The 22,977-nt window shown below is 44.3% G+C and overlaps 2 protein-coding genes across 9 annotated transcripts in view; one reads left to right on the forward strand and one right to left on the reverse strand.

Moving 5' to 3' along the window:
* Positions 1 to 437: 437 nt before the first annotated feature.
* LOC117062909 (mitochondrial import receptor subunit TOM6 homolog) lies at positions 438 to 14,842 on the reverse strand. 4 transcript variants are annotated; one of them, XR_004428615.1, is made up of 2 exons: positions 14,375 to 14,842; positions 438 to 489 (listed from the first exon to the last, which is right to left on the reverse strand). XR_004428615.1 is itself a non-coding variant. In XM_033176776.1 (2 exons), the coding sequence occupies exon 2, from the start codon at positions 13,250 to 13,252 to the stop codon at positions 13,028 to 13,030; it is 225 nt and encodes a 74-aa protein (XP_033032667.1). In that variant the 5' UTR covers positions 13,253 to 14,622; positions 14,700 to 14,823; the 3' UTR covers positions 12,692 to 13,027. The 4 variants fall into 4 exon arrangements, 3 of the variants coding, with proteins under 3 accessions (XP_033032667.1, XP_033032666.1, XP_033032665.1); XM_033176776.1 differs by lacking the exon at positions 438 to 489 and having other exon boundaries at positions 12,692 to 14,622; positions 14,700 to 14,823; XM_033176775.1 differs by lacking the exon at positions 438 to 489 and having other exon boundaries at positions 12,692 to 14,619; positions 14,700 to 14,807.
* An 83-nt stretch (positions 14,843 to 14,925) lies between these two features.
* LOC117062879 (ribose-5-phosphate isomerase) overlaps positions 14,926 to 22,977 on the forward strand; it is a 56,224-nt gene continuing 48,172 nt past the window's right edge. Inside the window, exons 1-2 of one of the 5 annotated variants that reach the window (XM_033176758.1) lie at positions 14,926 to 15,262; positions 21,734 to 21,794. In XM_033176758.1, coding sequence (XP_033032649.1) covers positions 14,984 to 15,262; positions 21,734 to 21,794 — 340 coding nt within the window. In that variant the 5' untranslated portion in view covers positions 14,926 to 14,983. Of the gene's footprint in view, positions 15,269 to 21,733; positions 21,795 to 22,977 lie in introns of all 5 variants that reach the window. The other 4 variants (XM_033176757.1, XM_033176759.1, XM_033176760.1 and 1 more) reach the window with 4 other exon arrangements.

Below are 22,977 nucleotides of genomic sequence, written 5' to 3' on the forward strand. Positions count from 1 at the left end.
CTGTATAGAGCACCCAACAGAGCCAATGGTGTGCTTTATAAATGGCAAACTGTTTCAGAAATGCAGAAGGAGAAGCATGTTGGATGGAGTTATCTCAGTCCATTTTAAAAAATCATAGTTTCTTGGTAGGATTGTTAAATGTGAAACTGCTTGTGAGCTAATAAGAGTGAGGAATTCCAGGCTGACTGAGGTAGCATGAGGTTGAAGGTGGGGAGTTGGAGGATGAAAGAAAGGAGGTGTTAAGGGCTGGCACCCTGCATTCATTCATTCTGCAAATGCTGGGATCCAGCAGTGAATGAGGAAGGTGAGTTTTCTGCTTATATTTTAGAAGGGGGGAGTATAGGCAATAAACAAACAAAAGATTACATAATGTCAGCCAGGCATGGTGGCTCACACCTGTAGTCCCAGCATTTTGGGAGGCTGAGGTTGGTGGATCGCTTGAGTTCAGAAGGTTGAGACCAGCCTGGGCATCATGGTAAAGCTCCATCTCTACAAAGAAAATACAAAAATTAGCCAGGCATGGTGGTACGCACCTGTAGTGCCAACTACTAGGGAGGCTGAGGTGGAGGATCACTTGAGCCCAGGAGGTAGAGGCTGCAATGAGCCATGATGGTGCCACCACACTCCAGCCTTGGCAACAGAGTGAGACCATGTGTCAAAAATAAATAAGTAAATAAGTAAAAACATAACGTTGATTTAAAGCAAGAAGGTGAGGCACAAAGTGTCATTTTAAAGAGCTTACTTGAGCCATGAGGAGGACTCAGTCCCAAGTAATCTTGGATGTGAGCTCCATTTAGCCTTTGTTAACAGGCAGGTGTTTATAGACCAAAAGGAAGGATAAGGAGTGGACTGATACAAAGTTGTTTGTCAAGGATTCTCATTGGTTTAAAGAAATAATGTTGATTGGTGATTGCCTATATGTTGTTCTTTGGATGACAAGTTCCAGGAATATGGAGATAATGGGTGAGGGTTACATTATGAAACTACAGGAAAGGAAAGGAAAAGAAAATGCCTTTAAACAATTGCCTCTGGGAATGGGTGCAAGAGAGATGGGATGACTGAAGTCCCGTGCTCTCTGGGCCTGATACATTTTACACACCTCACATTCCTCAGACAGCTCTGAGCTATTTTTCTTTCTTGATAACAAGATGATGACAGAGCACAATAGAATAATTTGATGGAAGTGAGGGGGAGATGGGAGGGCTGAGGATTGGGGCAGTGGTACTTTATTAGTAAATCAGGGAAGACCTCTGTGGCTAAACCTGAATGAGGCAAGGAAGTCAGCCTTGTGAAGGTTTTAAGGGCCTAGAGAAAGTTTCCTTTTCACCCTCTGAAGGGTCACTGAAAATCAACAGACACAAGGCAGATTAATGGGAGAGAAGGAGTACAAATGTATTTGATCATCATTTTACACGACACAGGAGTCTTTAGAATGAAGACTCAAAAATACAGAGAAAATTGCCCATTTTTATGCTTAGATTCAAGAACTATGAATAGCCATGTAGAAATATGATCGTATATAAAGGTTATAATCTAATGCTAACAGACCGAGTGGGGAAACCCAGCAAGGCCTGTCTGCTTAGATGACTCTTGGCTTCTCTGTGGAGCATTCCTTCCTTCTGGATATGGGGCAGGAACTTCTCTGGAATGGTTATCCCTACATTGTAGGTCAGGCAATTTCTTTATGGCCAATTTTCACACAGAAAGGTGGGGGAAAGTTGGAGTAATATTTTCAGGCATTATGGCTTGCTTTCGGGGAAAGGGGTTCTGGTTTCTATGACCTGCTTTGGGGAAGAGGGATTCTAGTTTCTATGACTATCCTGGGGGAGAATGAGAAGCCAGAGACTGGAGGGCAGGAGAAGGTCAGAGAAAACTTTTGCTTCTGCGACCTTTATCTTGGTGTATCATTTTCTCACACTCAACAAGGTCCATGGATGTGTGATCCAGTCTTAGAAAGTGCCCCTCTGACTTTTCTAGAGAATTTATATACTCACACAGCAGAATAGTCTGTTTTCCTCCTCTCACCTCCTCCTTGAGGGCTAGAGCTGATTCCTCTGACGGTGTGGAAAGGAACGTTTGTGGATGTCTGCTCCTCACCCCTACCTCAGCAAACTGGCAAAGCTTGGTTTCCTTCATCCTTCTCCTCTTCCACCCATATGGATCTGAAATTTCTTCCAGCTCCATCCAGAGAAAACAAATGGATGGAACTAAATGACAACACTGACAAAGAGGTGAGCTCCAGAGAGTGCCTTGGCAAACCAAGGAACAACCAATGTGGGTGGGGGTACTGGGAGCTAGGGAGTTCCTTGGGGGTAAGATAGGTCTGGAGAAGGTGATCATGTGGGAGTTCTGGGAATGGATGAAACAGGTGAAACAAGCTGCACAAGATAGATGAGGTGTTGTTATAGTGGGTAGCTAGTCAGGCATGAGCGGGGCAAGAGAGGGCTCCCCATAACCCCCACCAAAAATGTCAGGGGATCATCAGGTGATGGTCAGGCAGCTGCTAACTGTTTCTCTAAAATAACTGGCTGCAGCCCATGCCAGGGAAAGGCAGTCTCTCAACAGATAGAAAAAACCTGAAACTGGTGATCAGCAGCTTCATGATAAGATATCAGGAGTTGGGCGACTGGGCTCAAGCATGCACATTGAGGCAAAATGGTGGAGTTGAACTGGTATATGACCTCCTAGGGACATTTGACTGGTAAGGGAAGAATTCCTCAAGTGAGCATGCCTACAACTCCAGTCAACACACTGTGCACGCTCCCCTCCCAAGCGCTAGCAGGCCACCATGCATGCAGACAGCCCACCCCAGGGAAGAATCAGGGGAGAACGAACGCAAGACCCTGGAAGTATGTAAACGTATAAAACCCTAAGTCAAAAGGTCAAACCACGCACTGATATTTCAAGTCACCCACTTGGCCCTCTTCCAAGTGGACTTTCCTTCCTTTTGTGACTTCTCTAAAGCTTTTAAACAAACTTTCATTCCTGTTCCAAAACTTGCCTTGATCTCTCCTGCCTTCCATCTCCTCAGTCAAATTCTTCCTTCTGAGGAGGCAAGAACTGAGGTTGCTGCAGACCTGTATGAACTCACCACCACTAACATACTTTGGTGCTGTATGACTCGGATAAGTTCCCTAGTGGTAAGAGACCTATACGCCTTGCCTACTTCAGCTGGAGGCATTCAACCACTGTTCATGGTTTCCTTCTCCTTTTTGCTCTCCTGCTTACTAACCAATTCCACAAACAATTCCTCTCAGCTACAGTGGCTCTACTCCCCCCAGCTGATCTCTCAGCTCACCCTGATGGGTAGCTCATGGGAGTGGGAAGGACCTTGGGGTCCACACTGAGTAGAACTAATGGCCCTCCTGGGCAGGAGGCTCATGAAAGTGATAGGGCTAAAGTTTAAAAGTGTGCAATGTCTGGGTTTCCCTCTGCTTTTTTCAACTAAAATCAGCTTTCCCCCAAGAACCTGCACTGCCTATTCTCCTGTTTTCTCTGTGTGTTCTGAAATGGCCTTGAACACCCAGCCAGACCATCTGCCTTGGGGGCAAGTCTGGCTCTTTGCTTTCACTTCACATGCCATGTGACTTCTTAAACACACACTCCCGTTATTCACGTGTCTGTGGCTCTTGCTGAATTTTCATGGCAGAAAAGACACAGCAGATAGCCCCTGAGATTTATACTTGTTTTTATCCTACCAGCTCAGATGACCTCCAACCCTTCCCCTGTCTGCTGGCACATTGCTGAGACAGATACTAATTGGAACTCTAGCTCTGCCAGCTCCTTATAATTTACCATATGCTTTTTGTTCCTGTTACACCACAAGGCCAAGTTTTCCAGTGGCTTTTGAAGCAATTTGTCTGCCTACATAGGACCTCACTCTGGCCCTTTAAGGATCCCACCTACTTGCTTTTTTTTTTTTTTGAGTAAGCTCCCATTGGGAGGAGGACAAATTCTTCCTTTACCATTTGCGAGTTCTTACCCCAAGCCCCAAGTACTCTGGAGTTTACTCCTTTATGTCAAGAGGGCAAATAAATGTTGCCCTCTTGAATCCAAGGGCTGCTGTATTTATGCGCACATGAAGTCTTTCCATGAGTATTCCTCTCACTTCCTCCCACTTTCTCCTGTAACTTCCATTTCTCTAATCACTTCCATGCCCTTCTTAACATGCATCAAGACATTCAAGGTCATATTTGCAGGGAGGGAAGTCTAGCCCCTTGTAGCAGTTAGCTAAAAAACAGGCTTCTCATCTACTTAAAGAACACGGAAATGGGAATATAAGAAAAGAGATAATCACTTTGTTGCTAAAATGCTGAAGTGAGAGTTACTATAGGGTCATGGAGACAAGGATATAGGCTGACCCAAGGCAGCAGGTGCAAGAGACCCCTAGGACAGAGATGAAGTTTTGCCCTAGGCTAACAGATTACCATTAGAACAGAGAATAAGGCAAGGTTAGGGGTACACAGTAAGACCAGTTCATTCCAGAACCTCAGGGATGAACAGAGAGCCCACTCTTCACTCCAGTATCTCCTCTGTTTTCAAGTGGGTAATTGTGATGAGATGGACCGGTTTATTCTGGAACCCTAAGGACAATGGGGGATGTCTCATTCAGAATAATAGGAAAGCAGAGGAAAAACTTTTTCCCCTTTTTCTCCTCTGTTTGCCCTTTGCAGATGGGTAACAGCATCTCCACATTAAAGATCATGCCCTTGGATGCACCCCCTAAAACTGGGAAAAGTCTGATTCCCCCAAACCTTAAAACAAAAAACTAGTTTTCCTTTGTAATACTATTTGGCTTAAGAATGGACTGGGAGGAAATTGCAAAAGTCAGCCTTACAACGCAGTACCCTGTGCAGGAGGTCCTCAGATTAGCCACCTCAGTCTTTTATAAATGAGAGCAGAATAAGGATGACAAGACTAAGTAAAAGGAGAAACACAGAGAAAGGAGGTGGGTTCAAGTATTGGCTCCCCTGCAAGCCCACCAGCCTCCTTCAGGTTGCCCTAAGGGCACTGGCATTCGTGTGGGAAGCCAGGCCACTGGAAGACAAAGTGCCCTAATGGGATAAATGGGAAAAAGCGTCTAATGGCTTGCCTCTCTGCCACAAGCTTGGCCACTGGAAATGAGACTGCCCTGATGGGCCAAAGGGCCCTTGGGACAGAATCCCAACCCCTGATAACCTTGAGCTGAAGGTGCTCTCTGCTAGAGCTGCCTTCCAAATCACACATCATCACCAACAGGACAAAGCTGAGGGCAACACTGCAGATGGCAAGTAAAATTATAAATTTCCCTTTTGGGTTCAAGAGCTGCCTACTCTGTGCTAATATTGTTCTCTGAGCAGCTCTCTTCCAAATCCTGTCAGGCAATGGGGGCAAATGGCACCCTCCTCCAAAAGAAAAGATTTGCACCCCTTTATATTACTTAAGGGACTGATTACTATTCTCCCACCATTCCCTGGTAATGTCCTCACACGTCTTTGGGGCAAAAATACACTTTCCAAAATGGGTGCTCACTCAATATTTAGCCAGCCTCTGAATTCATCTATCTGTCTGATAGCCCTATCTCTCCCCGCAAAATTACCTAATTCTTTAACCAATAACTTCAACCTGTACAGTCCTACCTCAGGGGTTTATAAATAGCCCACATTTATTCAGAAAAGTTCTAGTGAAAAATCTAACTGAGCAAACTCTTGAGCAGGGGATAACTTCTGCAGTATGTCGGTAACCACCTTATCTGCTCCCCCTCCACAGGACTCACATAGCAACATGCAGTACAAACCTTAACTTTTTAACAGAAGGAAAATGACTTTTGTCTAATTCAAAGGTTATAAAGGTAAAGTGGTATTTCTGGTAAAGAAGGATATAAAGAAGAGATTTTGTAGGAAAAAAAAAAATCTCATATGGTTAATTCTTATCCTAAAGTAAAATGACTGGTGGTTTAAAAAAGGGATGTTTAGGACAAGTAAAAAAGTCCAAGCATGTTGTAGGTGGTCTAAGTTGTTAAAAAAGATTTGTGAAAGGGAATTTATGAAAGAATGCTATACAATTTTAAAGATTACTATGCCTTCTAAATGCTTCACAAACTGGCACTATGGTTCTTAACTCTACAAATTCTCTGCTTTAAATAAAGCTAGGTAAGGCCTGGGAACATGCAGAGTTAGTTATGCTGAAAAGAGTCAAATCTTATCTGGATTTCTGTCTGGTGTCCTAGGCTCCAAACTTAGTACATAATTAAAATCATTTACTTACCAGTTTTTTCACCAAAAGTAAAAATTGCTGAGACTTAACAGTGTAACATGTACTTGAGGCTACTGGAAAAATAGTTTTACATGCAAGGTATGTAAGGAAGGTAGAATGTGCTTTTGGGAAAAAGTTATAAGAAGTCATGGGAATATGGATTTTTCTGCCCACTTTAGAGGGTTAAAGGATTGTTTTAGAAGGCAGTTTATAATCAGCTATGGGAATCTAACAGGTGCTCTTAAATGCAGGTTTCTGATAACTTTGGATATTGTGACATTATAATAGAGGAAAAAACTTTCAGGACTCTCATGGAGAGCTAAAATATTCATGAATATGAAGCAGAACAGGAGTTAAACTGCATGGACTGAACCAAGAAAACACTAAAACAATCCTCTTGTTACTTTTTGCTTAAAACATTGCTAATCCTTTGTTTTTCAAAGCCTAGAAAGCTTTTCTTTCGAGCTATTTACAATTTTTAACAAATGAGCAAAGCATACCTTTGTAAACAAAATTTGTAGCATATTTCTCTCTTCCAGATTCCCCAGAATTTGGAAACTATTTGTGAGTATTGCTAACTTATGGCAAGATAGTAATTTGCATAAGTGCAATAAGAATCTGTTTTCTTTTGCAAGGACAAAATTGAAGCCAAAATTGAACGGTGTGCTTTCCTTTAAGGAATCAAATTTGACTTATACAGCCAATAAAGCCCCCCTAGGGAAACATACCTTATCTACATGGTGCCTGTAAAGGGTTCCTGACCTGTAGTAAGTAAAGAATACCAGTTTCTGACAGGCCCAGGAGTCCCAGGTTATCTGGGGACCTCAAGAGGAAAGGAGTTTATTCAATTCACACAGGTTATTTGATGGCACCAACCCATGGCTGGGCAAAAGTCTTATTTGAGATTCCTTATGGAACAAAGTTTCATCAAAGCCAATTTAAACAGGAGCCTATATGGGAAATAATTATTCTTGCTGTGCTTTATGCAAATAATTAGGCCAAGTATAATAAGTCTAAAGTTTATTTTGCAAACAAATTTGTCCTGTCATGATTTGTTTTTAATAAAAATGAGAACTGGAGAGAAAAATTACGTTTATTTATTTTGTTTTTATTTATTTATTTTTTGAGATGGAGTCTCTCACTCTATTGCCCAGGCTGGAGTGCAGAAGCATGATCTCAACTCACTGCAACCTCTGCCACCTGGGTTCAAGCGATTCTTCTGCCATGGCCTTCCGAGCAGCTGGGATTACAGGCGCCCACCACCACGCCCAGCTAATTTTTGTATTTTTAGTAGAGACGGGGTTTCTCCATATTGGCCAGGCTAGTCTCAAACTCCTGAACTCAAGTGATCTGCCCACCTTGGCCTCCCAAAGTGCTGGATTACAGGCATGAGCCACCGTGCCTGGCAAATTATGTTTCAAGTACTATGGTATACCTGTTCTTAGATTCTAGTCTCATCAGCTGTTTTTGAGTTTTTCTCTGCAATTTAGACTAACTCTCATTCCTGTGAACCAGCTAGTGATCTCTGGCTGCAGCTCAGAAGAAACAAAAGGGATGGGTAACGTACAAATCTGGATGAATATTCTAATTCTGGGCACATACTGGAATTGGCTAGCAACCCAATAAACCCAAGTCTTGGCAGGTATGACTATGGCCACCAGTTACATGGGTGTGCCGGCAGGCTTGGGATTTTTTGAAGCTATCTTCACTTTCTTATTTCATTTTAATATTCTATTAAATCTAATAACCCAATTTGTCTATTTTCATCTTCAGGCCATCAAGCTCCAGATAATCCTCAGAGAGGGATACCATCCTCTCAATATTCAAGAGTCACCCTCTTACAGGGGACCCCTAGATGTCCATCAGGGATACATGATGGAGATAAAATTCTGCCCCTGCCTCCCTTGGACCTGGCTGGATACTGCTTTCATCAACCCATGGAGCCACTCTCCTTCCCTGACAGCTAGCAACAGGCCAACAGTCACAGAACCACCACTGCCCCACCATCAGCAGGAGGGATTTATGAAAGGCTGATCATCCATTTTTCCTAAAGAATTGAGGTCTTGGAATCTTGAGGGGAGAAATGCTACAGTGGGTAGCTAGTCGATCATGAGCAGGGCAGGAGAGCACTCGCCCGAACCCCTACAAAGAATGTCAGGTGACCATCAGGTGATGGTCACGCAGCTGTTAACTGCCTCTCTAAAATAATAATTGGTTGCCACCAGTGCCCGGGAAATTCAGTCTCCCAACAGATAGGAAAAACCTGAAACTGGTAGTCAACAGCTTCCCAATAAGATCTCAGGAGTTGCACGAGTGGGCTCAAGCATGTGCATTAAGAGGAAAAACGGCAGAGGTGAACTGGTATATGGCCTCCTAGGGACATTCAACTGGTAAGGGAAGAACGCCTCAAGTGAGCATGTGTACAACTCCAGTAAACACACCATGCATGGTCCCCTCCCAAGGGCTAGCAGGCAACTGCACATGCAGACAGCCCACCCCAAAGGAAGAATTAGGGGAGAAAAAAATGCAAGCCCTGGAAGTTTGCCAACATATAAAATCCTAATTCAAAAGGTCAAACCACTCACCTGTCTTTCAAGTTGCCTGCTTGACCCTCTTCCAAGTGGACTTTCTTTCCTTTTGTTCTTCCTCTAAAGTTTTTAAACAAATTTTTATTCCTGTTCTAAAACTTGCATTGGTCTTTCCTATTGCCTAATGCCTCCTTGAACTCTTTCTTCTGAGGAGGCAAGAATTGAGGTTGCTGCACACCTCTATGGATTCGCCACTGCTAACAGAACCTCCCATGTAATCCCACCTGAAGATTCTTTAAGGCAGTTTCTCAATGTCAGCACTATTGACACTTTGGTTGGGAAAATTCTTTGTGTATGTGGCTGTCTGTGCACTGAAGGATGTTTAGCAGTATCCTTGGCCCTGACTTATTAGATGCCAGTAACATTCTCTCAATTGTGTCAGTAAAAAATGTGTCCATACATTGTCAAAGATATCCATGAGGGGAGGGGCAAAAATCATTCCAAGTTGACAATCACTGGTGTAAAGACACCAAAAGGCAGGTGATCCTTAAGCAAGGAATGGTTTTATACAGCAGTAAGGGATTGTTCTATACACACTTTTTCTCAGAACCACATGGTGTTGGTCAACTAGTAGTAAGATTTGGTTTTGGTAAATGGACTGCACTATGCTGTTTTCCAGTGTTACATGCATAGCAAGGTAGTAACACTGATGTATTAACAAAGACTTGCTTTGATCATTAGACCACTGTGAATAAGGTCCAATCCTCTTTCAAGGCCCTAGTCAAGATTGCTAGTAGACAATAAACCTGCCCTTGTGAAAAGGGGATGGAGCAAGGCAGGCCAAAAGTTGAGGTTCCAAAGGGTCATTCTAACAGTGTGAGAGTGGAGGGTGTGAAGTTGGGTTGCTATGTCTAAATGAGTGAAGCTGTTGAGTGAAAGTAGGGTGAGCCAAACTCTATTCTGAGATAAATCTGAGCCAGCATCTTCAGTCTCTGGCAGGATCCTCAAATCCATTCCAATATCTAGTTTGTAGCTCTGTACAGTCTTCCATGGAAATCATCTTCAAACCGTACAAACTTTGAAGTGAGAAAAATGTACAAACTTTGAGAAAAGTGAGTGAGAAAGGAGAGGAAATGGAAATGAGGAAGTGGAAAGCAAGAGTTTTTCCTGCTTCGCTGAAGCCTGGGCAGGCACACAATGATGGCTATGTATCTTCCTGGTGGTACCTACATCCCAGCTGATATGGTTTGCTCTGTGTCCCCACCCAAATCTCATCTTGTAGCTCCCATAATTCCCACGTATTGTGGGAGGGACCTGGTGGGAGATAATTTCACTGTGGGAGCAGGTATTTCTTGTGCTGTCCTCGTGATAGTAAGTCTCACGAGATCTGATGGTTTTAAAAATGGGACAAGCTCTCTCTCTTTGCCTGCTGCTATCCATGTAAGATGTGACTTGCTTCTCCTTGTCTTCTGCCATGATTGTGAGGCTTCCCTAGCCACGTGGAACTATACATACATTAAAGCTCTTTCTTTTGTAAATTGCCCAGTCTCAGCTATGTCTTTACCAACAGCATGAAAATGGACTAATACACCAGCATTAAGTGAAGTGCCATGGTGCCCATTGCCTCCGTTTCCTCTCAGACTGGACCACGCTGGGACTATCATGGGAGTGAATAACTAAAGCCCACGCAGGCGCAGGCCCTACCTCTCACCACTATAAATAGGGTAGAATGGTGGGCTCTGCCCTCTAGGATCCTTCATTCTGGTACTGATAACTCTTTTCCAGGAGTTCCTTGGAATCTCAGCCCAATTTCATTAGGTTTCTTGAAAGAGGGAAGAATAAACCCCATGCGGTTCTTTCTAGTGCAATCTAGTTTTAAAAAAACAGACTTTTTAGTGCTCGCTTTGGCACTACATATACTAAAACTGGCAAGATACAGAGATCAGCATGGCCCTTGTAATTAAAAAAAGGCTTTTTATTGGGTTAAATTATAAAGTAGATTGATCTTACTTTATCAGACCCTGAATCTGGTCCATCATCCAAAACCTGTGCACTTCCCTTCATTTAGTACTTCCTCATTCATAGTTTTTTTCCCTCTTAACCATTTTGTCTTAAGATTTACTGCTATTACTTATGGCTTTAAAGAGAAAAGGCATTGGCCGGGCGCGGTGGCTCAAGCCTGTAATCCCAGCACTTTGGGAGGCCGAGACGGGTGGATCACGAGGTCAGGAGATCGAGACTATCCTGGCTAACACAGTGAAACCCTGTCTCTACTAAAAAAAAATACAAAAAACTAGCCGGGCGTGGTGGCAGGCGCCTGTAGTCCCAGCTACTCGGGAGGCTGAGGCAGGAGAATGGCGTGAACCCGGGAGGCGGAGCTTGCAGTGAGCTGAAGTGAGCTGAGATCCGGCCACTGCACTCCAGCCCAGGCGGCAGAGCGAGACTCCATCTCAAAAAAAAAAAAAAGAGAAAAGGCATTACCTGTGTGGTTTATACAAAGTTCATGGCTATATTGGGGGTGGGGTGGGGCAATCAATAAATCCCCATCTAGGTGATTCTATTAGGTCAGGGTTTGGTCCTATAATCAGTGGAGGTTCATATCCCAGCTTCGCTTACAAGCAGTGTGACCTTGAGTAAGTGAGGACTTTTTTTTTTTGAGATAGAGTTTCACCCTGTCACCCAGGCTGGAGTGCAATGGTGCAATTTCAGCTCACTGCAACCTCCACCTCCTGGGTTCAACTGACTCTCCTGCCTCAGCCTCTCGAGTAGCTGGGATTACAGGCACCCACCACCGTGCCCAGCTAGTTTTTGTATTTTCAGAAAAGACAGGGTTTCACCATGTTGGCCGGGCTGGCCTCAAACTCCTGATCTTGTGATCTGCCTGCCTTGGTCTCCCAAAGTGAAGACTTCTTTTATACCAATGAGGATAACAGTATCCACTTCTTTTTTTTTTTTTTTTTTTTTGAAATGAAGTCTCACTCTGTCTTGCCCAGGCTGGAGTGCAGTGGTGCCATCTCAGCTCACTGCAGCCTCTACCTCCCAAGTTCAAGTGATTCTCCTGCTCAGCCTCCTGAGCAGCTGGGACTACAGGCGTGTGCCACCACACCTGGCCAATTTTATATTTTTAGTAGAGACAGGGTTTCACCATGTTGGCCAGGCTAGTCTCGAACTTGTGACCTCAGGTGATCCACCTGCCTTGGCCTCCCAATGTGCTAAGATTACAGGTGAGAGCCACTGTGCCCAGCCAGGAGTTAACGGTATCCACTTCTTGAAGTTAGGATTAAATGTGATAAAGTCTGCAAAGTACTTAGCATCGTACCTGGCACTATTATCAATAATTATGCAAATGAAGTGTCATCAGAATGCGATACTCATATTATTTCAAAGATCGGCATAGTCTTCAGCCCTAAGAACCTGGATTTCAGAATGTCCATGAGAATCACTAGGCATGAATAACAACCTAAGAAAAGGATTAAAAGGGGTACAGAAATGGAAAGATGAGTACAACATGGAGAAAAGAGAGAAGGACAGAGAACACAAACAGGCACAGACAGACCTTGCCACCCCCAAAACAGTAATTGAACAAGGCACTGTCCACTTTATGAGCAATAGTCTCTGCCATCAAGGGACATGTCTTTTGGGTGAGACAGTCAAATGAATAGAGCAAGATAGTTATGAAAGAGAGGTTACAGGTGATTGGGAGCACTGAAGAACAGCCAACTCAACTAAGAGTAGTGTTTAGAGTTGCAGAGTAACAAGTAACAGAATGAAGTCTTGAAGAATATCCAAGAGTTAGAAGGGTACAGAGTGTACAAAAACACGGAGGTAAGAGCATGGACGCAGGGACTAAAATTTTGTATGGCCGAAGGTGGAGTGTAGGGTTAAAATATGACATCTATTTGTTATTTATTTATTTATTTATTTATTTATTTTTTTGTGTACGGTATTTATTTCAAATGTTTGTTAAAACAACACTGTTATTTCTCAGGACAAGAGCAAAGATCACCCCCTGCAGAAGCTTGGGAACTATGTACAGAACTTTATAGAACAGAGGCCATACTTTAGTTTAAGCCTGTCGGCTGACCAGAGAATGGAATTCTGCGTGGACTCAAGGAACAAAAGGAAACTAGGCAGGGAGAGGGAAGAAAAGTGCCCATCTGAATCAAACTTCAGCTGCCATCAGGGCACATCTTGTGGTGGTCACAGATTGTAGGCTGTTTTTTGGAAGATTCGGGTTCAGCACAGGATTCCATTTGTCTACTTGGCTACATCCCTGGCTGAGGTGCCATGAGGTCAATGTCACTCAAGTTCCTGGCCAGCCAAACTCCCGCAGCAAAGAGTCCCAAATTTAGTATCAAGTTCCTCCGGAAGTCATTCCTATCTGTGGCAAAGCGGTAGACGCCCCGAAGCCAGTCTCCCACGTTGTCTGGTATTTCGGGCGTTTCATTAGCCAAGCCAGCAGCGCTCACCGGGACCCCGCTGGAAGCCATAGTAGGCACCTTCGCATGCGCCTCGGTGGAGGAACCGTATCGGCGTCGCGGGTGAATACATCTATTTGTTATTTAAAGTGTTTTAGATATTTGTTGAGGACCATCTACAGGTCAGGAAGTTTTAGGAATGGAAGATTCTGTAGAAAGACACCCAAAGTCCGTCTTCTCAGAATGTTCTTTTCTACAGAGGATATATGATAAAGAAGTACAAAACGAAGGAAATGAATGATGGATGGAAGTTCTGTGATGGAAATACAACCATGGGCAAAGTGATAGAGGAGGCGTGGGTAGGAAACCCAATTTAGATGAGGTGGTCACTTAGACTTCTTTGAGAAGGTGGCATTTCAGCTGAATCAGAAGGGTAGATGGAGCAAGCAGTGCATAGATGGCCAGGCTGGCAGGTAGAGCATTTAAAATGGTTCAAAGGTCCTCAGGATGGGGGTGATGGGGTAAAGCAGAGACTAGCTAACATTTGCTTCATCATTCTTTTGGTGTGGGTGCCGAGGAGCATGAATAAGGTGAAAGACTGCTCCTAAGGAGATACATTAAAGGTGTCACACTTGCCTACAGTAGCCTTCAACTTTGCAGACCAACAGTAGTGGGAGTCCAGTCATACGGTTCTGCATGTTAGCCAGAACCTTCTGCTATGTTCTGAATTTGGCCTAAATTGAAGGATTCAAATATCATCTCAAACAACTTTTCCTCCTACAGACAAAGGTGAAGATTCAGGAGCTCACAGCCTCAGGGGGCAAAGCATAGTTAAGAAAATCTAGGTGATAAGCGGCAGTTAACAGTGGCCCATACCAGGGACTTGCGCTCACAGAAGAGTTTTGAAAGCCTGGAATGCGTTTGAAGATGAGTTCATGAGCAGACAGAAAGGATTCCACTAACAGCCGAGAAACACAAAGGTCATGTGTTTTTAGGGACCTCCAAGTGGTCGGGAAGGTTGGGGTCAGTATTAGTTTCTTTGCCTGTAAAATGGGGGCAATAAGAATTCCTCGTCCCTTAACTATTCTCAACAGCAAGAAACCTTAAAGGTAGAGAAGAAAAGATAAATCTGTTTTCACAGTAAGTCCTTGTTAGTCACCAAGGATTGCAGGATCGCTGCAAGGGCACACTCACCTGTGCAGAACCAGTTTCCAAATGGGCGGAGCAAGGTGCAGCTCCGCCTGCTCCACCACTAGGTGCAGAAGAATGTCTATGGCAGGGGGTTCTCAACTTGTAACCTTGGGTCTGCGGGGGTCTAGATGGACTTCAGCTGGCGCCCGTGTCGCATGTGAGTTTCCTGGGTAGTAGTAGCCCCCAAAGGGCCGCGTCGTCTACAGAAGTGCCACTACTTGGAATTCTCGTCCAAGGCCACGTTCTCACTGCTGGGAGAAACAACAGGGTCAGGTCTAACACTCCTTTCTCGGATGCATGGGCGAACAGAAATATCCCTGTGCTTCACCTAATCGTGGCCTGAGAACACTTCCCGCGAGTAAGCAGTCACCACACTGATACTCCCACAGAGCGAATGCCGGAGCCCGTCGCCGGCGATTGCGCATCTCGTCGCGGAGAGCATTATGGGGTTGGTAGTCCAGACTGAGACGCAGATAGCGGTCCTCGAAGCCATAGAACCACACTTCCCAGCAAGGACCGCGCAGCAGGGCACGCAGAGTGTGTACGTAAGCGACCAGATTTCCGGGGGAGCCGGGGGCGGGACTTCAGCGGAGGCCGGAGCGAGGCGTCGGGATGCAGCGCCCCGGGCCCTTCAGCACCCTCTACGGGCGGGTCTTGGCCCCGCTGCCCGGGAGGGCCGGGGGCGCGGCCTCTGGCGGAGGAGGGAACAGCTGGGACCTCCCGGGTTCCCACGTGCGGCTGCCGGGGCGTGCACAGTCCGGGACCCGTGGCGGTGCTGGCAACACAGGCACCAGCTGCGGGGACTCCAACAGCATCTGCCCGGCCCCCTCCACGATGTCCAAGGCCGAGGAGGCCAAGAAGCTGGCGGGCCGCGCGGCCGTGGAGAACCACGTGAGGGTGAGCACCTGGGGACGTGGGGCGCGGGAAGCATGTCCTCGGCGTGTTGGGCTCCTGTTGCGCTTTCTGGGTGCTGCCGAGGCGCGCCTACGTCCTGGCAGGGCGGGGGCTGAGTGAGAAGGTAGAGAGTGTGCACTTTACCCGAGTTTAGACCCCTCTTCCTTGCTCCTTAAAGACCTTTTAGATGTGGAATCGGTTGGGGGCGAATCTTCTAATATTTGAGCTTTCTAAAGACTCCTTGTCCAGCTGGAACAGTTTGCAAAGTGGAGCCTGGTGTTGTCTCATGTTTGGAATGGGGGCTAGAGGCACTTGCCTTGTGGTCTCCTTATCAATAAATGGAAAATGGTGGGCTTTGGGACTGCGGAGAGGTTTTCATTTCTCTTTACTGACCCGGAAGCTGGCGGAGAGTTGGTTTGCTAGTGCTTTGAAATTTCAGTCGAAGGAAGTTCTGGGCTTGGTGCGCGCCGGCCCGAGTGAACTCCTGGAGGAAAGGGAAGACCCGGGGCTTGAAACTTGCTTCTTTCCATAGGGCGGGGTGGACTAAGTCTGGAGGATGCTGGTTTATTTTTTAAGGCGGGGCTATAGAGATGTTTAGCTGTTACTCAGTCAGGTCGTGGTCCCTACTTGTTTGTTAAGTGGCATGGTGCTGTTAGTGGAGTTTTGTTTTTTTTGTTTTTTTGTTTTTTTAAATCCAGGTGATTTTGCTGTCAGCAATCAAGTTAATTATCTTGATTGTAATAAGGAAGCCAAGTGGAGTATATCTGCCCTGTGGTGTAGTTTCCTTGGTCTTACTGGTTTTTTAATTTCTCATTTCTACTTATTAGAAAGTGGTATTAGAGTCTCTTTTCTTCTCCAATAATAGTTCTTTACATTTGTTAATGCTTTACTCAACAAAATTATTTTGCTTAGATGATGTTTGATGAGCTTCACCACAGCGTGTTTGAGTGGGAGTGGACAGTGTGGTAACCTGTGGCTCAGCCAGTTCTGTGGGAGGGATGTCCCAGTGTTCCCTTCTACCCTTTCCACTGCTGCCCTATTCTGGTGTAGCCTGTTGCAAGTCTGATTGGCAATAGGATTTTCTATGGGGATTAACAGAGATAATGTAAAATGTGTTAATTTGACCCTACCTTTGGGATTCAGTGCCTCAGTTGTAAAAGTGAGACAATAAGCTGAAATTTCAAAATGTCTGCATAAAGTGAATAGCTAATAGTCAAATGTAATTCACATGAGAATACAATTAGAAAAGCCCCATATCTAAGTTGTCTTGTTAATGAATTTACGTTAATATTTGGTGGCACATCTCCCTGACCTTTGTGTTATAGTTATGTATTTGATTAAATAAAAATCTGCAAGCCCTGACCTTAGGCTAGAGCCCCAAAACACTGGATTCTGACCACATCTCATGAAGTTAGGTGATTTTGGAGAGATCTCCAGTGACCTTTTGGGGGCACCTGTTAAAGTCATATATGCCCTTCAGGGTTTGGCTTAAAGTCCATTTCCTCCTTTCAGTTTTTCCTTAGCATCCTAAGGAGAGGAAGATTTCTTTTCCGCGATTCTGTAGCACTTCATGCCTCTTATGTGCTTTATGTTGTATCTTATGTTTTGGTCATCTGTGTGTTCATTTCTTCCAGCCCCTTAAAGGGTAAGCTCCTGGAGGGTAGTTAACCTTCATTTAGCATTGGTCACAGTGGGGCCTGCCCAGTACATACATGTTCAATTGTGTGCAGTGTGGACACAAATATGAAAGTGTTGGGGTTATTGGAGGTTCTTTGTGTAGAATCTCTGGGGAGTAGGGCTTCCTGTTCCCTAGTCCATTGGAGTTCCAATATGTCGACCACTTCCATGTCTGGGTGGATGGAAAACATGGAGAGTTCTCAGGTGAATCCTTTGTATAGCCACCCTGGGCCCAGCTCTGTCTGTTTCTGGGGGTGTAGCTACCCAGGATGGGTCGCCATTCAGAACTAGGCTCTTCTGAACATCTGTAGCTTCATCCCTTTGTTCTCTTTGGAGCCTAGGCTTTGTTTTTTGACTGGCTTGGTTGAGGAAGCTGATGGGCGGTGGTTCTAGTTGGTTAGCAGAAGTAGTATTTCCAGAGTTACTCCATTCGACAAGCTGAGGGAAGTTCTGATGTTGCACATACATGTGGTTTAATATTGCCCATTAGAATGGGGCCACTCCTCTAGCAGGGCCTGCTTGGCAGTCTTCTGCTGTTGGGCCACCTCATAGGCAGCCTTTGGTCACCTCTGGTTGGCTTTGGCAAAGACACTGATTCCTGGGCCAGTCATTTGATTCCAAGACAGCAGGGACCACATAGTTGAAGAGCTTTAGGCCTGGCAGGGCCTTGCAATTCCTGGTCTCTTCCAAAAGGCAAAGAAGGAACCTTACACAGAGCTTGTCTGATTCATCCGAATTCACCTCTATGCCACCTGCCTGCTGGGACTGTGAGTGACATGAATGTATGGCTAAGCTTGGTAACCAGGAATCTGGTGATTGAATGACTGTAAAGCTAGAGTTCCTAGCTTCAGGTCAAGTGTGAAGGTCAGGTTAAGTCTATCTAGTGTGATATTCTAAACACACACACATATACACAATGTTTTTATCCATGGCTCCTGGTTCATAACTCTCATAACTCTTACTACAGTCTTTTGTTATATTTGGGGTGCTTTAGGGCCCAGAGCAGGCCTCAGAAAACAGAATCTTCCTCTCTTACCTTCTGCCCTCCTTCTGCTTGCTCCTTTGTCTCCCCAGTGCTTTTCTGTCTTGGAGCTGGCCATAAAGAAATTCTGTGACCTATGTTGTCTGATTGTAGGTCATTAAGATCCCCATTTCAGGCGGGTTCCTCTTCCATACCCTGGAGGAAGGAATGCTGCAGGTGAAGAATCTGAACAGACAGCCCTTGCAGGATTCCCCCAGTCAGTCTGCTAGTATTGGATCATGCCATTTTTGTCCAGTCACATTTCTAGGCCCTTATAATTCCTGGTCTTTTCCAAGATCCAATCATATCTATTCGATAAAATCTCAAAAAAAAAAAAAAAGGCTCAAGAGGACAGGATTTGGAAGCTTCTGGAGAGCAAAACATATGAAGGTCCCTGGAGGATGGTGTGCCTAGAGAGAGCATGGAAGCTCTGTGCTCCTTCTTACATGCCTTTACCTATGCATCTCTTCATCCATATCCTTCATCATAGCCTTTATAATAAACTGGTAAACATGTTTCCCTGAGTTCTGTGAGCCACTCTAGCAAGTTAATCAAACCCAAAGAGAGGGTTGTGGGAACTCCAACTTGAAGCTGGCAAGTCAGAAGTTCTGGAGGCCTGAACTTGCATTTGGTAGGAAGGAGGAGGCAATCTTGAGAGTTGAGCCCTCAACTAGTGGAACCTTATGGTATCTCCAAGTAGAGAGTGTTGAAATTGATTTGGAGGATACCCAGCTGGTGTCTGCTGCAGAGTAGATTGCTTGCTTGGGATATGGGGAGAAATCCCCATACATTTGGTTACAGAAGTCTTCTGTGTTGATAATTGTTGTGGTGTAAGAGCAGAGGAAAAAGTTTGAGTTTTTCCACACTGAGACATAGGACATTTTCTCATTGCTTGAAGATTTTTATATGTGAGATATTTAGCCATTTTGAATGTTTCTGTGCTGTGATGTGTCATTTACTTGTCTTGAAGTCCTTGCCTTTGGAGATTGTCCAGGTAGCTAAACAACTGCATTAGACACATTGCCTTCTTGAGAGCATTGGCACAGGTGGAATCCTGACCTAGTGCGAACCCTGTTCTGATAACCCAAGCACCTGATGCATTCAGTGACTTTGGAACTGTGAGCTAGTAAAAGCAGTTTCCACCAGGTCAGTAACACAAAAGTTGTTGGGTAAAGTCTTCTGTAGGTAGGAGAGGCTATAGAAGCATTTTTAGTGTACATGTATGTGGTTGTGGGGACATTAGTATTTGATTTTTTTTTTTTTTTTGGTAACTCTACTTATTGGTCATTCTTTCTAATCTTTTCTAGTTATAGAGGTAGTCTAACTGTGAGAAGGACCATATCTAACGTGAGGCCTACGTTAACTGGCTGACTTTAAGTATTCCTATGGCCTTTGTCCTATGGGGAATGAAGGATTTTAGTTGTGGCCCTGTTTGTGCTGAGGGCCGAAGCTTCAGGACTTTTCTTCTTCCTAAAAAGAAGGTTTTACTATGGGCTTTCCTTTGTCAGATAAATTAGTTGTTAATCAGTTGTTGGAAATCTTAAGAAATTTGAAGTAGATTGATGTTTCAGCAAATTGAACTTCCAGAAGTTGCTTATTCGATTGAAATGGCTCATCTTGTAATCCCAGCACTTTGGGAGGCAGAGGTAAGAGGATCACTTGAGGCCAGGAGTTCGAGACTAGCCTGGTTGACAGTGAGACTGTGTCTCTTAAAATAATTAAAAAATTAACTGGGCATGGTGGCATGTTCCTGTAGTACTAGCTATGTGGGAAGCTGAGGCAGTAGGGTTGTATGAGCCCAGGAGTTTGAGGATGAGTTTGTATGTGTGTGTGTGTGGGAGGGGGGGCATTGATATTATTTATATGTATTGTAAATATATATACAAGATATATATCTTGTATGTATATTTAAAACAGGTAAAATCACACATATATAAAATGAATATATGTCAAAGATTTTATTTAACTCACTAAATTAGGGAACTGGAAAAGTTATTAGAACCTGTTCATAGGTGTCTTAGTCCATTTTGTGCTGCTGTAATAGAATACCTGAGACTGAGTAATTTATAATGAACTGAAATGTTTTGGCTTATACTTCTGGAGGCTGCGAAGTCCAGTATCAAGGTGCTGGCATCTGGTGAGAGAGAACAGATGTTGCGGTGCTATGGGTGGGCACCAATCCCATCCATGAGGGTGGAGCCCTCTGACCCAATCACCTCGTAAAGTTCCCACTTGTTAGTATTGTTATAATGGCAATTAACTTTCAACATGAGTTTTGGTGGAGATGTTCAAAGCAAACAGGAGAAGTCAACCATAAGCTCATATGTAGTAAAAAAAAATCTTAAAATGAATTTAGAAGATCTGTTAATAATTGTATCTCATAGAACACTATTAATTTGCTTTTCTATGAACAAAAATTACTTGCTTTGTTAAAAGTTTTCTGCAAGTTAAAGTGTATCTCTATAGAGTCGTCATATATCTTAAAGACAAAGGCACATACCTTCTTCGAGTCAGACAATACAATCAGGTTCCAGCATCCCATTGGAAGGATATCCAGTAGTCTCTTTTGCTCATTTCAAAGTCTTAAGTTTTTCCTTACAATATTGAACTCATCTATAAAGTGTTAATAGTGGGTCTCTGGGTCATAAGTGATTGTTGTGAGATTTGACTTTATATTAACATTTATAAGCCTTCTTGGTAGGTGCTTAATAAATGGTAGCTGCCGCTTTGGTGTTCAGTTGACTTTGCCTTGCACCGGCAGGAGATAGATGTCAGGAAGTTGCTTAGGCACTGAACTCCATATTAGTTCCTGACTGTTAGTACCCTGGCCTCGTTTTGCTCTTTGTGGTCTAGTAGACTCAGCTGAGCTTTTACGCTGTCTTTGGTCTGTTTGTAGGTACCTTTGTTTCTTAAGGTGGTAGGCTCGGTATTGTGATGTCTGCTTGTACTTTGTACTCTGGAAGTGCTCTGCTCTATTACGATCCTTCCTGTTGCAGATGAAGACAATTTTTCATGTTCTTAACTAAGCCTTTGCCCTCTTCCCATTTTCTCTGAGGCAGGCTCATGCAAAATGAGCACCCCGTGGTGTCACCTAGGCAGATGCTGACATACTTTATTATTTTGAGGTTACTTCAGGCCCTCCCTTTATCTGCTGACTTTGGGAGAGCTCTAGATGATGGGCCTGATGTGTCTTGTGGTGCTACCAACTTGAAGGTGCCTGTGGAAGACACTGAAGCCAGAAGCCTTAGCTTTCCTCCTTTACCTAGGCTCCAGGCTCTATTGTTTGTTTTTTTTTTTTTTAAGGTGTTTTTCTAATTACCTCCCTGGGGTTGGCCAGGAATCTTTTTCTTTTCTTTCTTCTTCTTCTTTCTTTCTTTCTTTTTTTTTTAAACACACTGTTGCTGGCTTGAAATGTTGGGGATCTTTAAGTGTTTATATGCAGGCCATTTCTATGAGGGTGACACAAGTTGCTATTCAGTTGCAAGTAATTGCACCAATTATGTGGTAGAATGGAGGGAGGAAGTGGTGGTGTTGACAGTGTCAGAAATGCAGGGAGGAGGGCCTTGCTGAACATTTGTCCACCATGCGTTGGTTAAAGTACAGCACTGAGGTTCAGTGTTTATGTTCCTATAAAATAGGCACAGTACCTGTCTTGCACCTGTGTTGGTGAATTGCTGTTCATAATAATTTTATAGCTTTAGGAAGTGGGCTGACAAGGGAGTAAAATATGGTATTAATAAGTTTTGTTTTTTCTTTCCCCCTTTTGTCAGAATAACCAAGTGCTGGGAATTGGAAGCGGTTCGACAATTGTCCACGCTGTGCAGCGAATAGGTACGCTCTCTCACTGTCTGCTGGATGCTTTGTGGGTGATGATGGGGTAGGGAGGTAGAGGAAAGGGAGGAAGTGGCGCACAGGTTTGGCATTGCCCTTTTGGCTTCAGCAGTAGAGAGCTGGAGAGAGGGACTACCTGAGGTCAGTTGAGTGTTTCTGCTCTTTTGTGGAGAGAGTGAATCTTGGGCCTCTTCATCCAACTTTGAAGGATGTCCTTGCCTTTGTTTACTCTACTCAGCTGGAGGGGAGGAGCTGACTTAGCTCGAGGTCCCAATATAATTTTAATCATGTCGATGGCACTGTACCATTGAGGCCTGTGTGTGGCCTTAGACTTCCTCAGGCAGATAATTGAGGCCACAGTGGGTTTGCCCTGTCCATGACCCTGGAGTGGATCTGGGGCTCCTGCCATTGATGGCTGGTTCCTGCAGGTGCTTATTTCACACTGATTACGGTGTCTCTATGCTTAGGAAAGGCTCAGGAATTATCAGCCCCTGTGGCTGCTCAACAGGTTTTACCGCCCTGCTCTTTCTTTGTAAGAACAAAGCCCAGAGGAGAGGCCTGCCTGAATGCCGAATTCTTCTAGGTGCCAAGGGGCAGAGCCCAGGAAGGAAAGTCCAGGCACACTTTGTTATGAAGGAGTGGTTGTAGTGCTGGTGTGATGGCTTCTGGAAGGCTTCTCATTGGCCAGATTGGAGCTTTTGTGTTACATACCTTTCAATCTTTTTTTTTTTTTTTTTTTTTTTTTTGAGACAGAGTCTCGTTCTGATGCCCAGGCTGGAATGCAGTGGCCGGATCTCAGCTTACTGCAAGCCATACCTTTCAATCTTAACCAAGTATCTGGAGAATACTTTCAGGGCACAGGAGTTACTATGGATTTTGTAATAGTGGCACCCAAACCTCCCAAGATGCACTCAGTGATTAAAAAGACTGGAAATTTTAATAAGAGGTTTTTCCTGAAGTCTTTTTTTTTTTAATCAAACTTTCCTGAAAGATACAAATCCAAATTGAAAAAATAAATCTCCTTTAGCCACTCTCTGGGGCCTACAAATAAGTATCTTTTTTACTAAAATGCAAAAGTAAAGTTCTGGCTTTTTCCTAGAAGAGGCAATATAGGGGAGTTAAGACTGTGTGGCTAGACGGCCTGGGATCATGTCCCAGCTGTGCCCCTTATTAGCGGTATAAC

This window comes from Trachypithecus francoisi, unplaced genomic scaffold (genome assembly GCF_009764315.1).
Source record: "Trachypithecus francoisi isolate TF-2019V2 unplaced genomic scaffold, Tfra_2.0 Lachesis_group17, whole genome shotgun sequence".
Classification (NCBI taxonomy): domain Eukaryota; kingdom Metazoa; phylum Chordata; class Mammalia; order Primates; family Cercopithecidae; genus Trachypithecus; species Trachypithecus francoisi.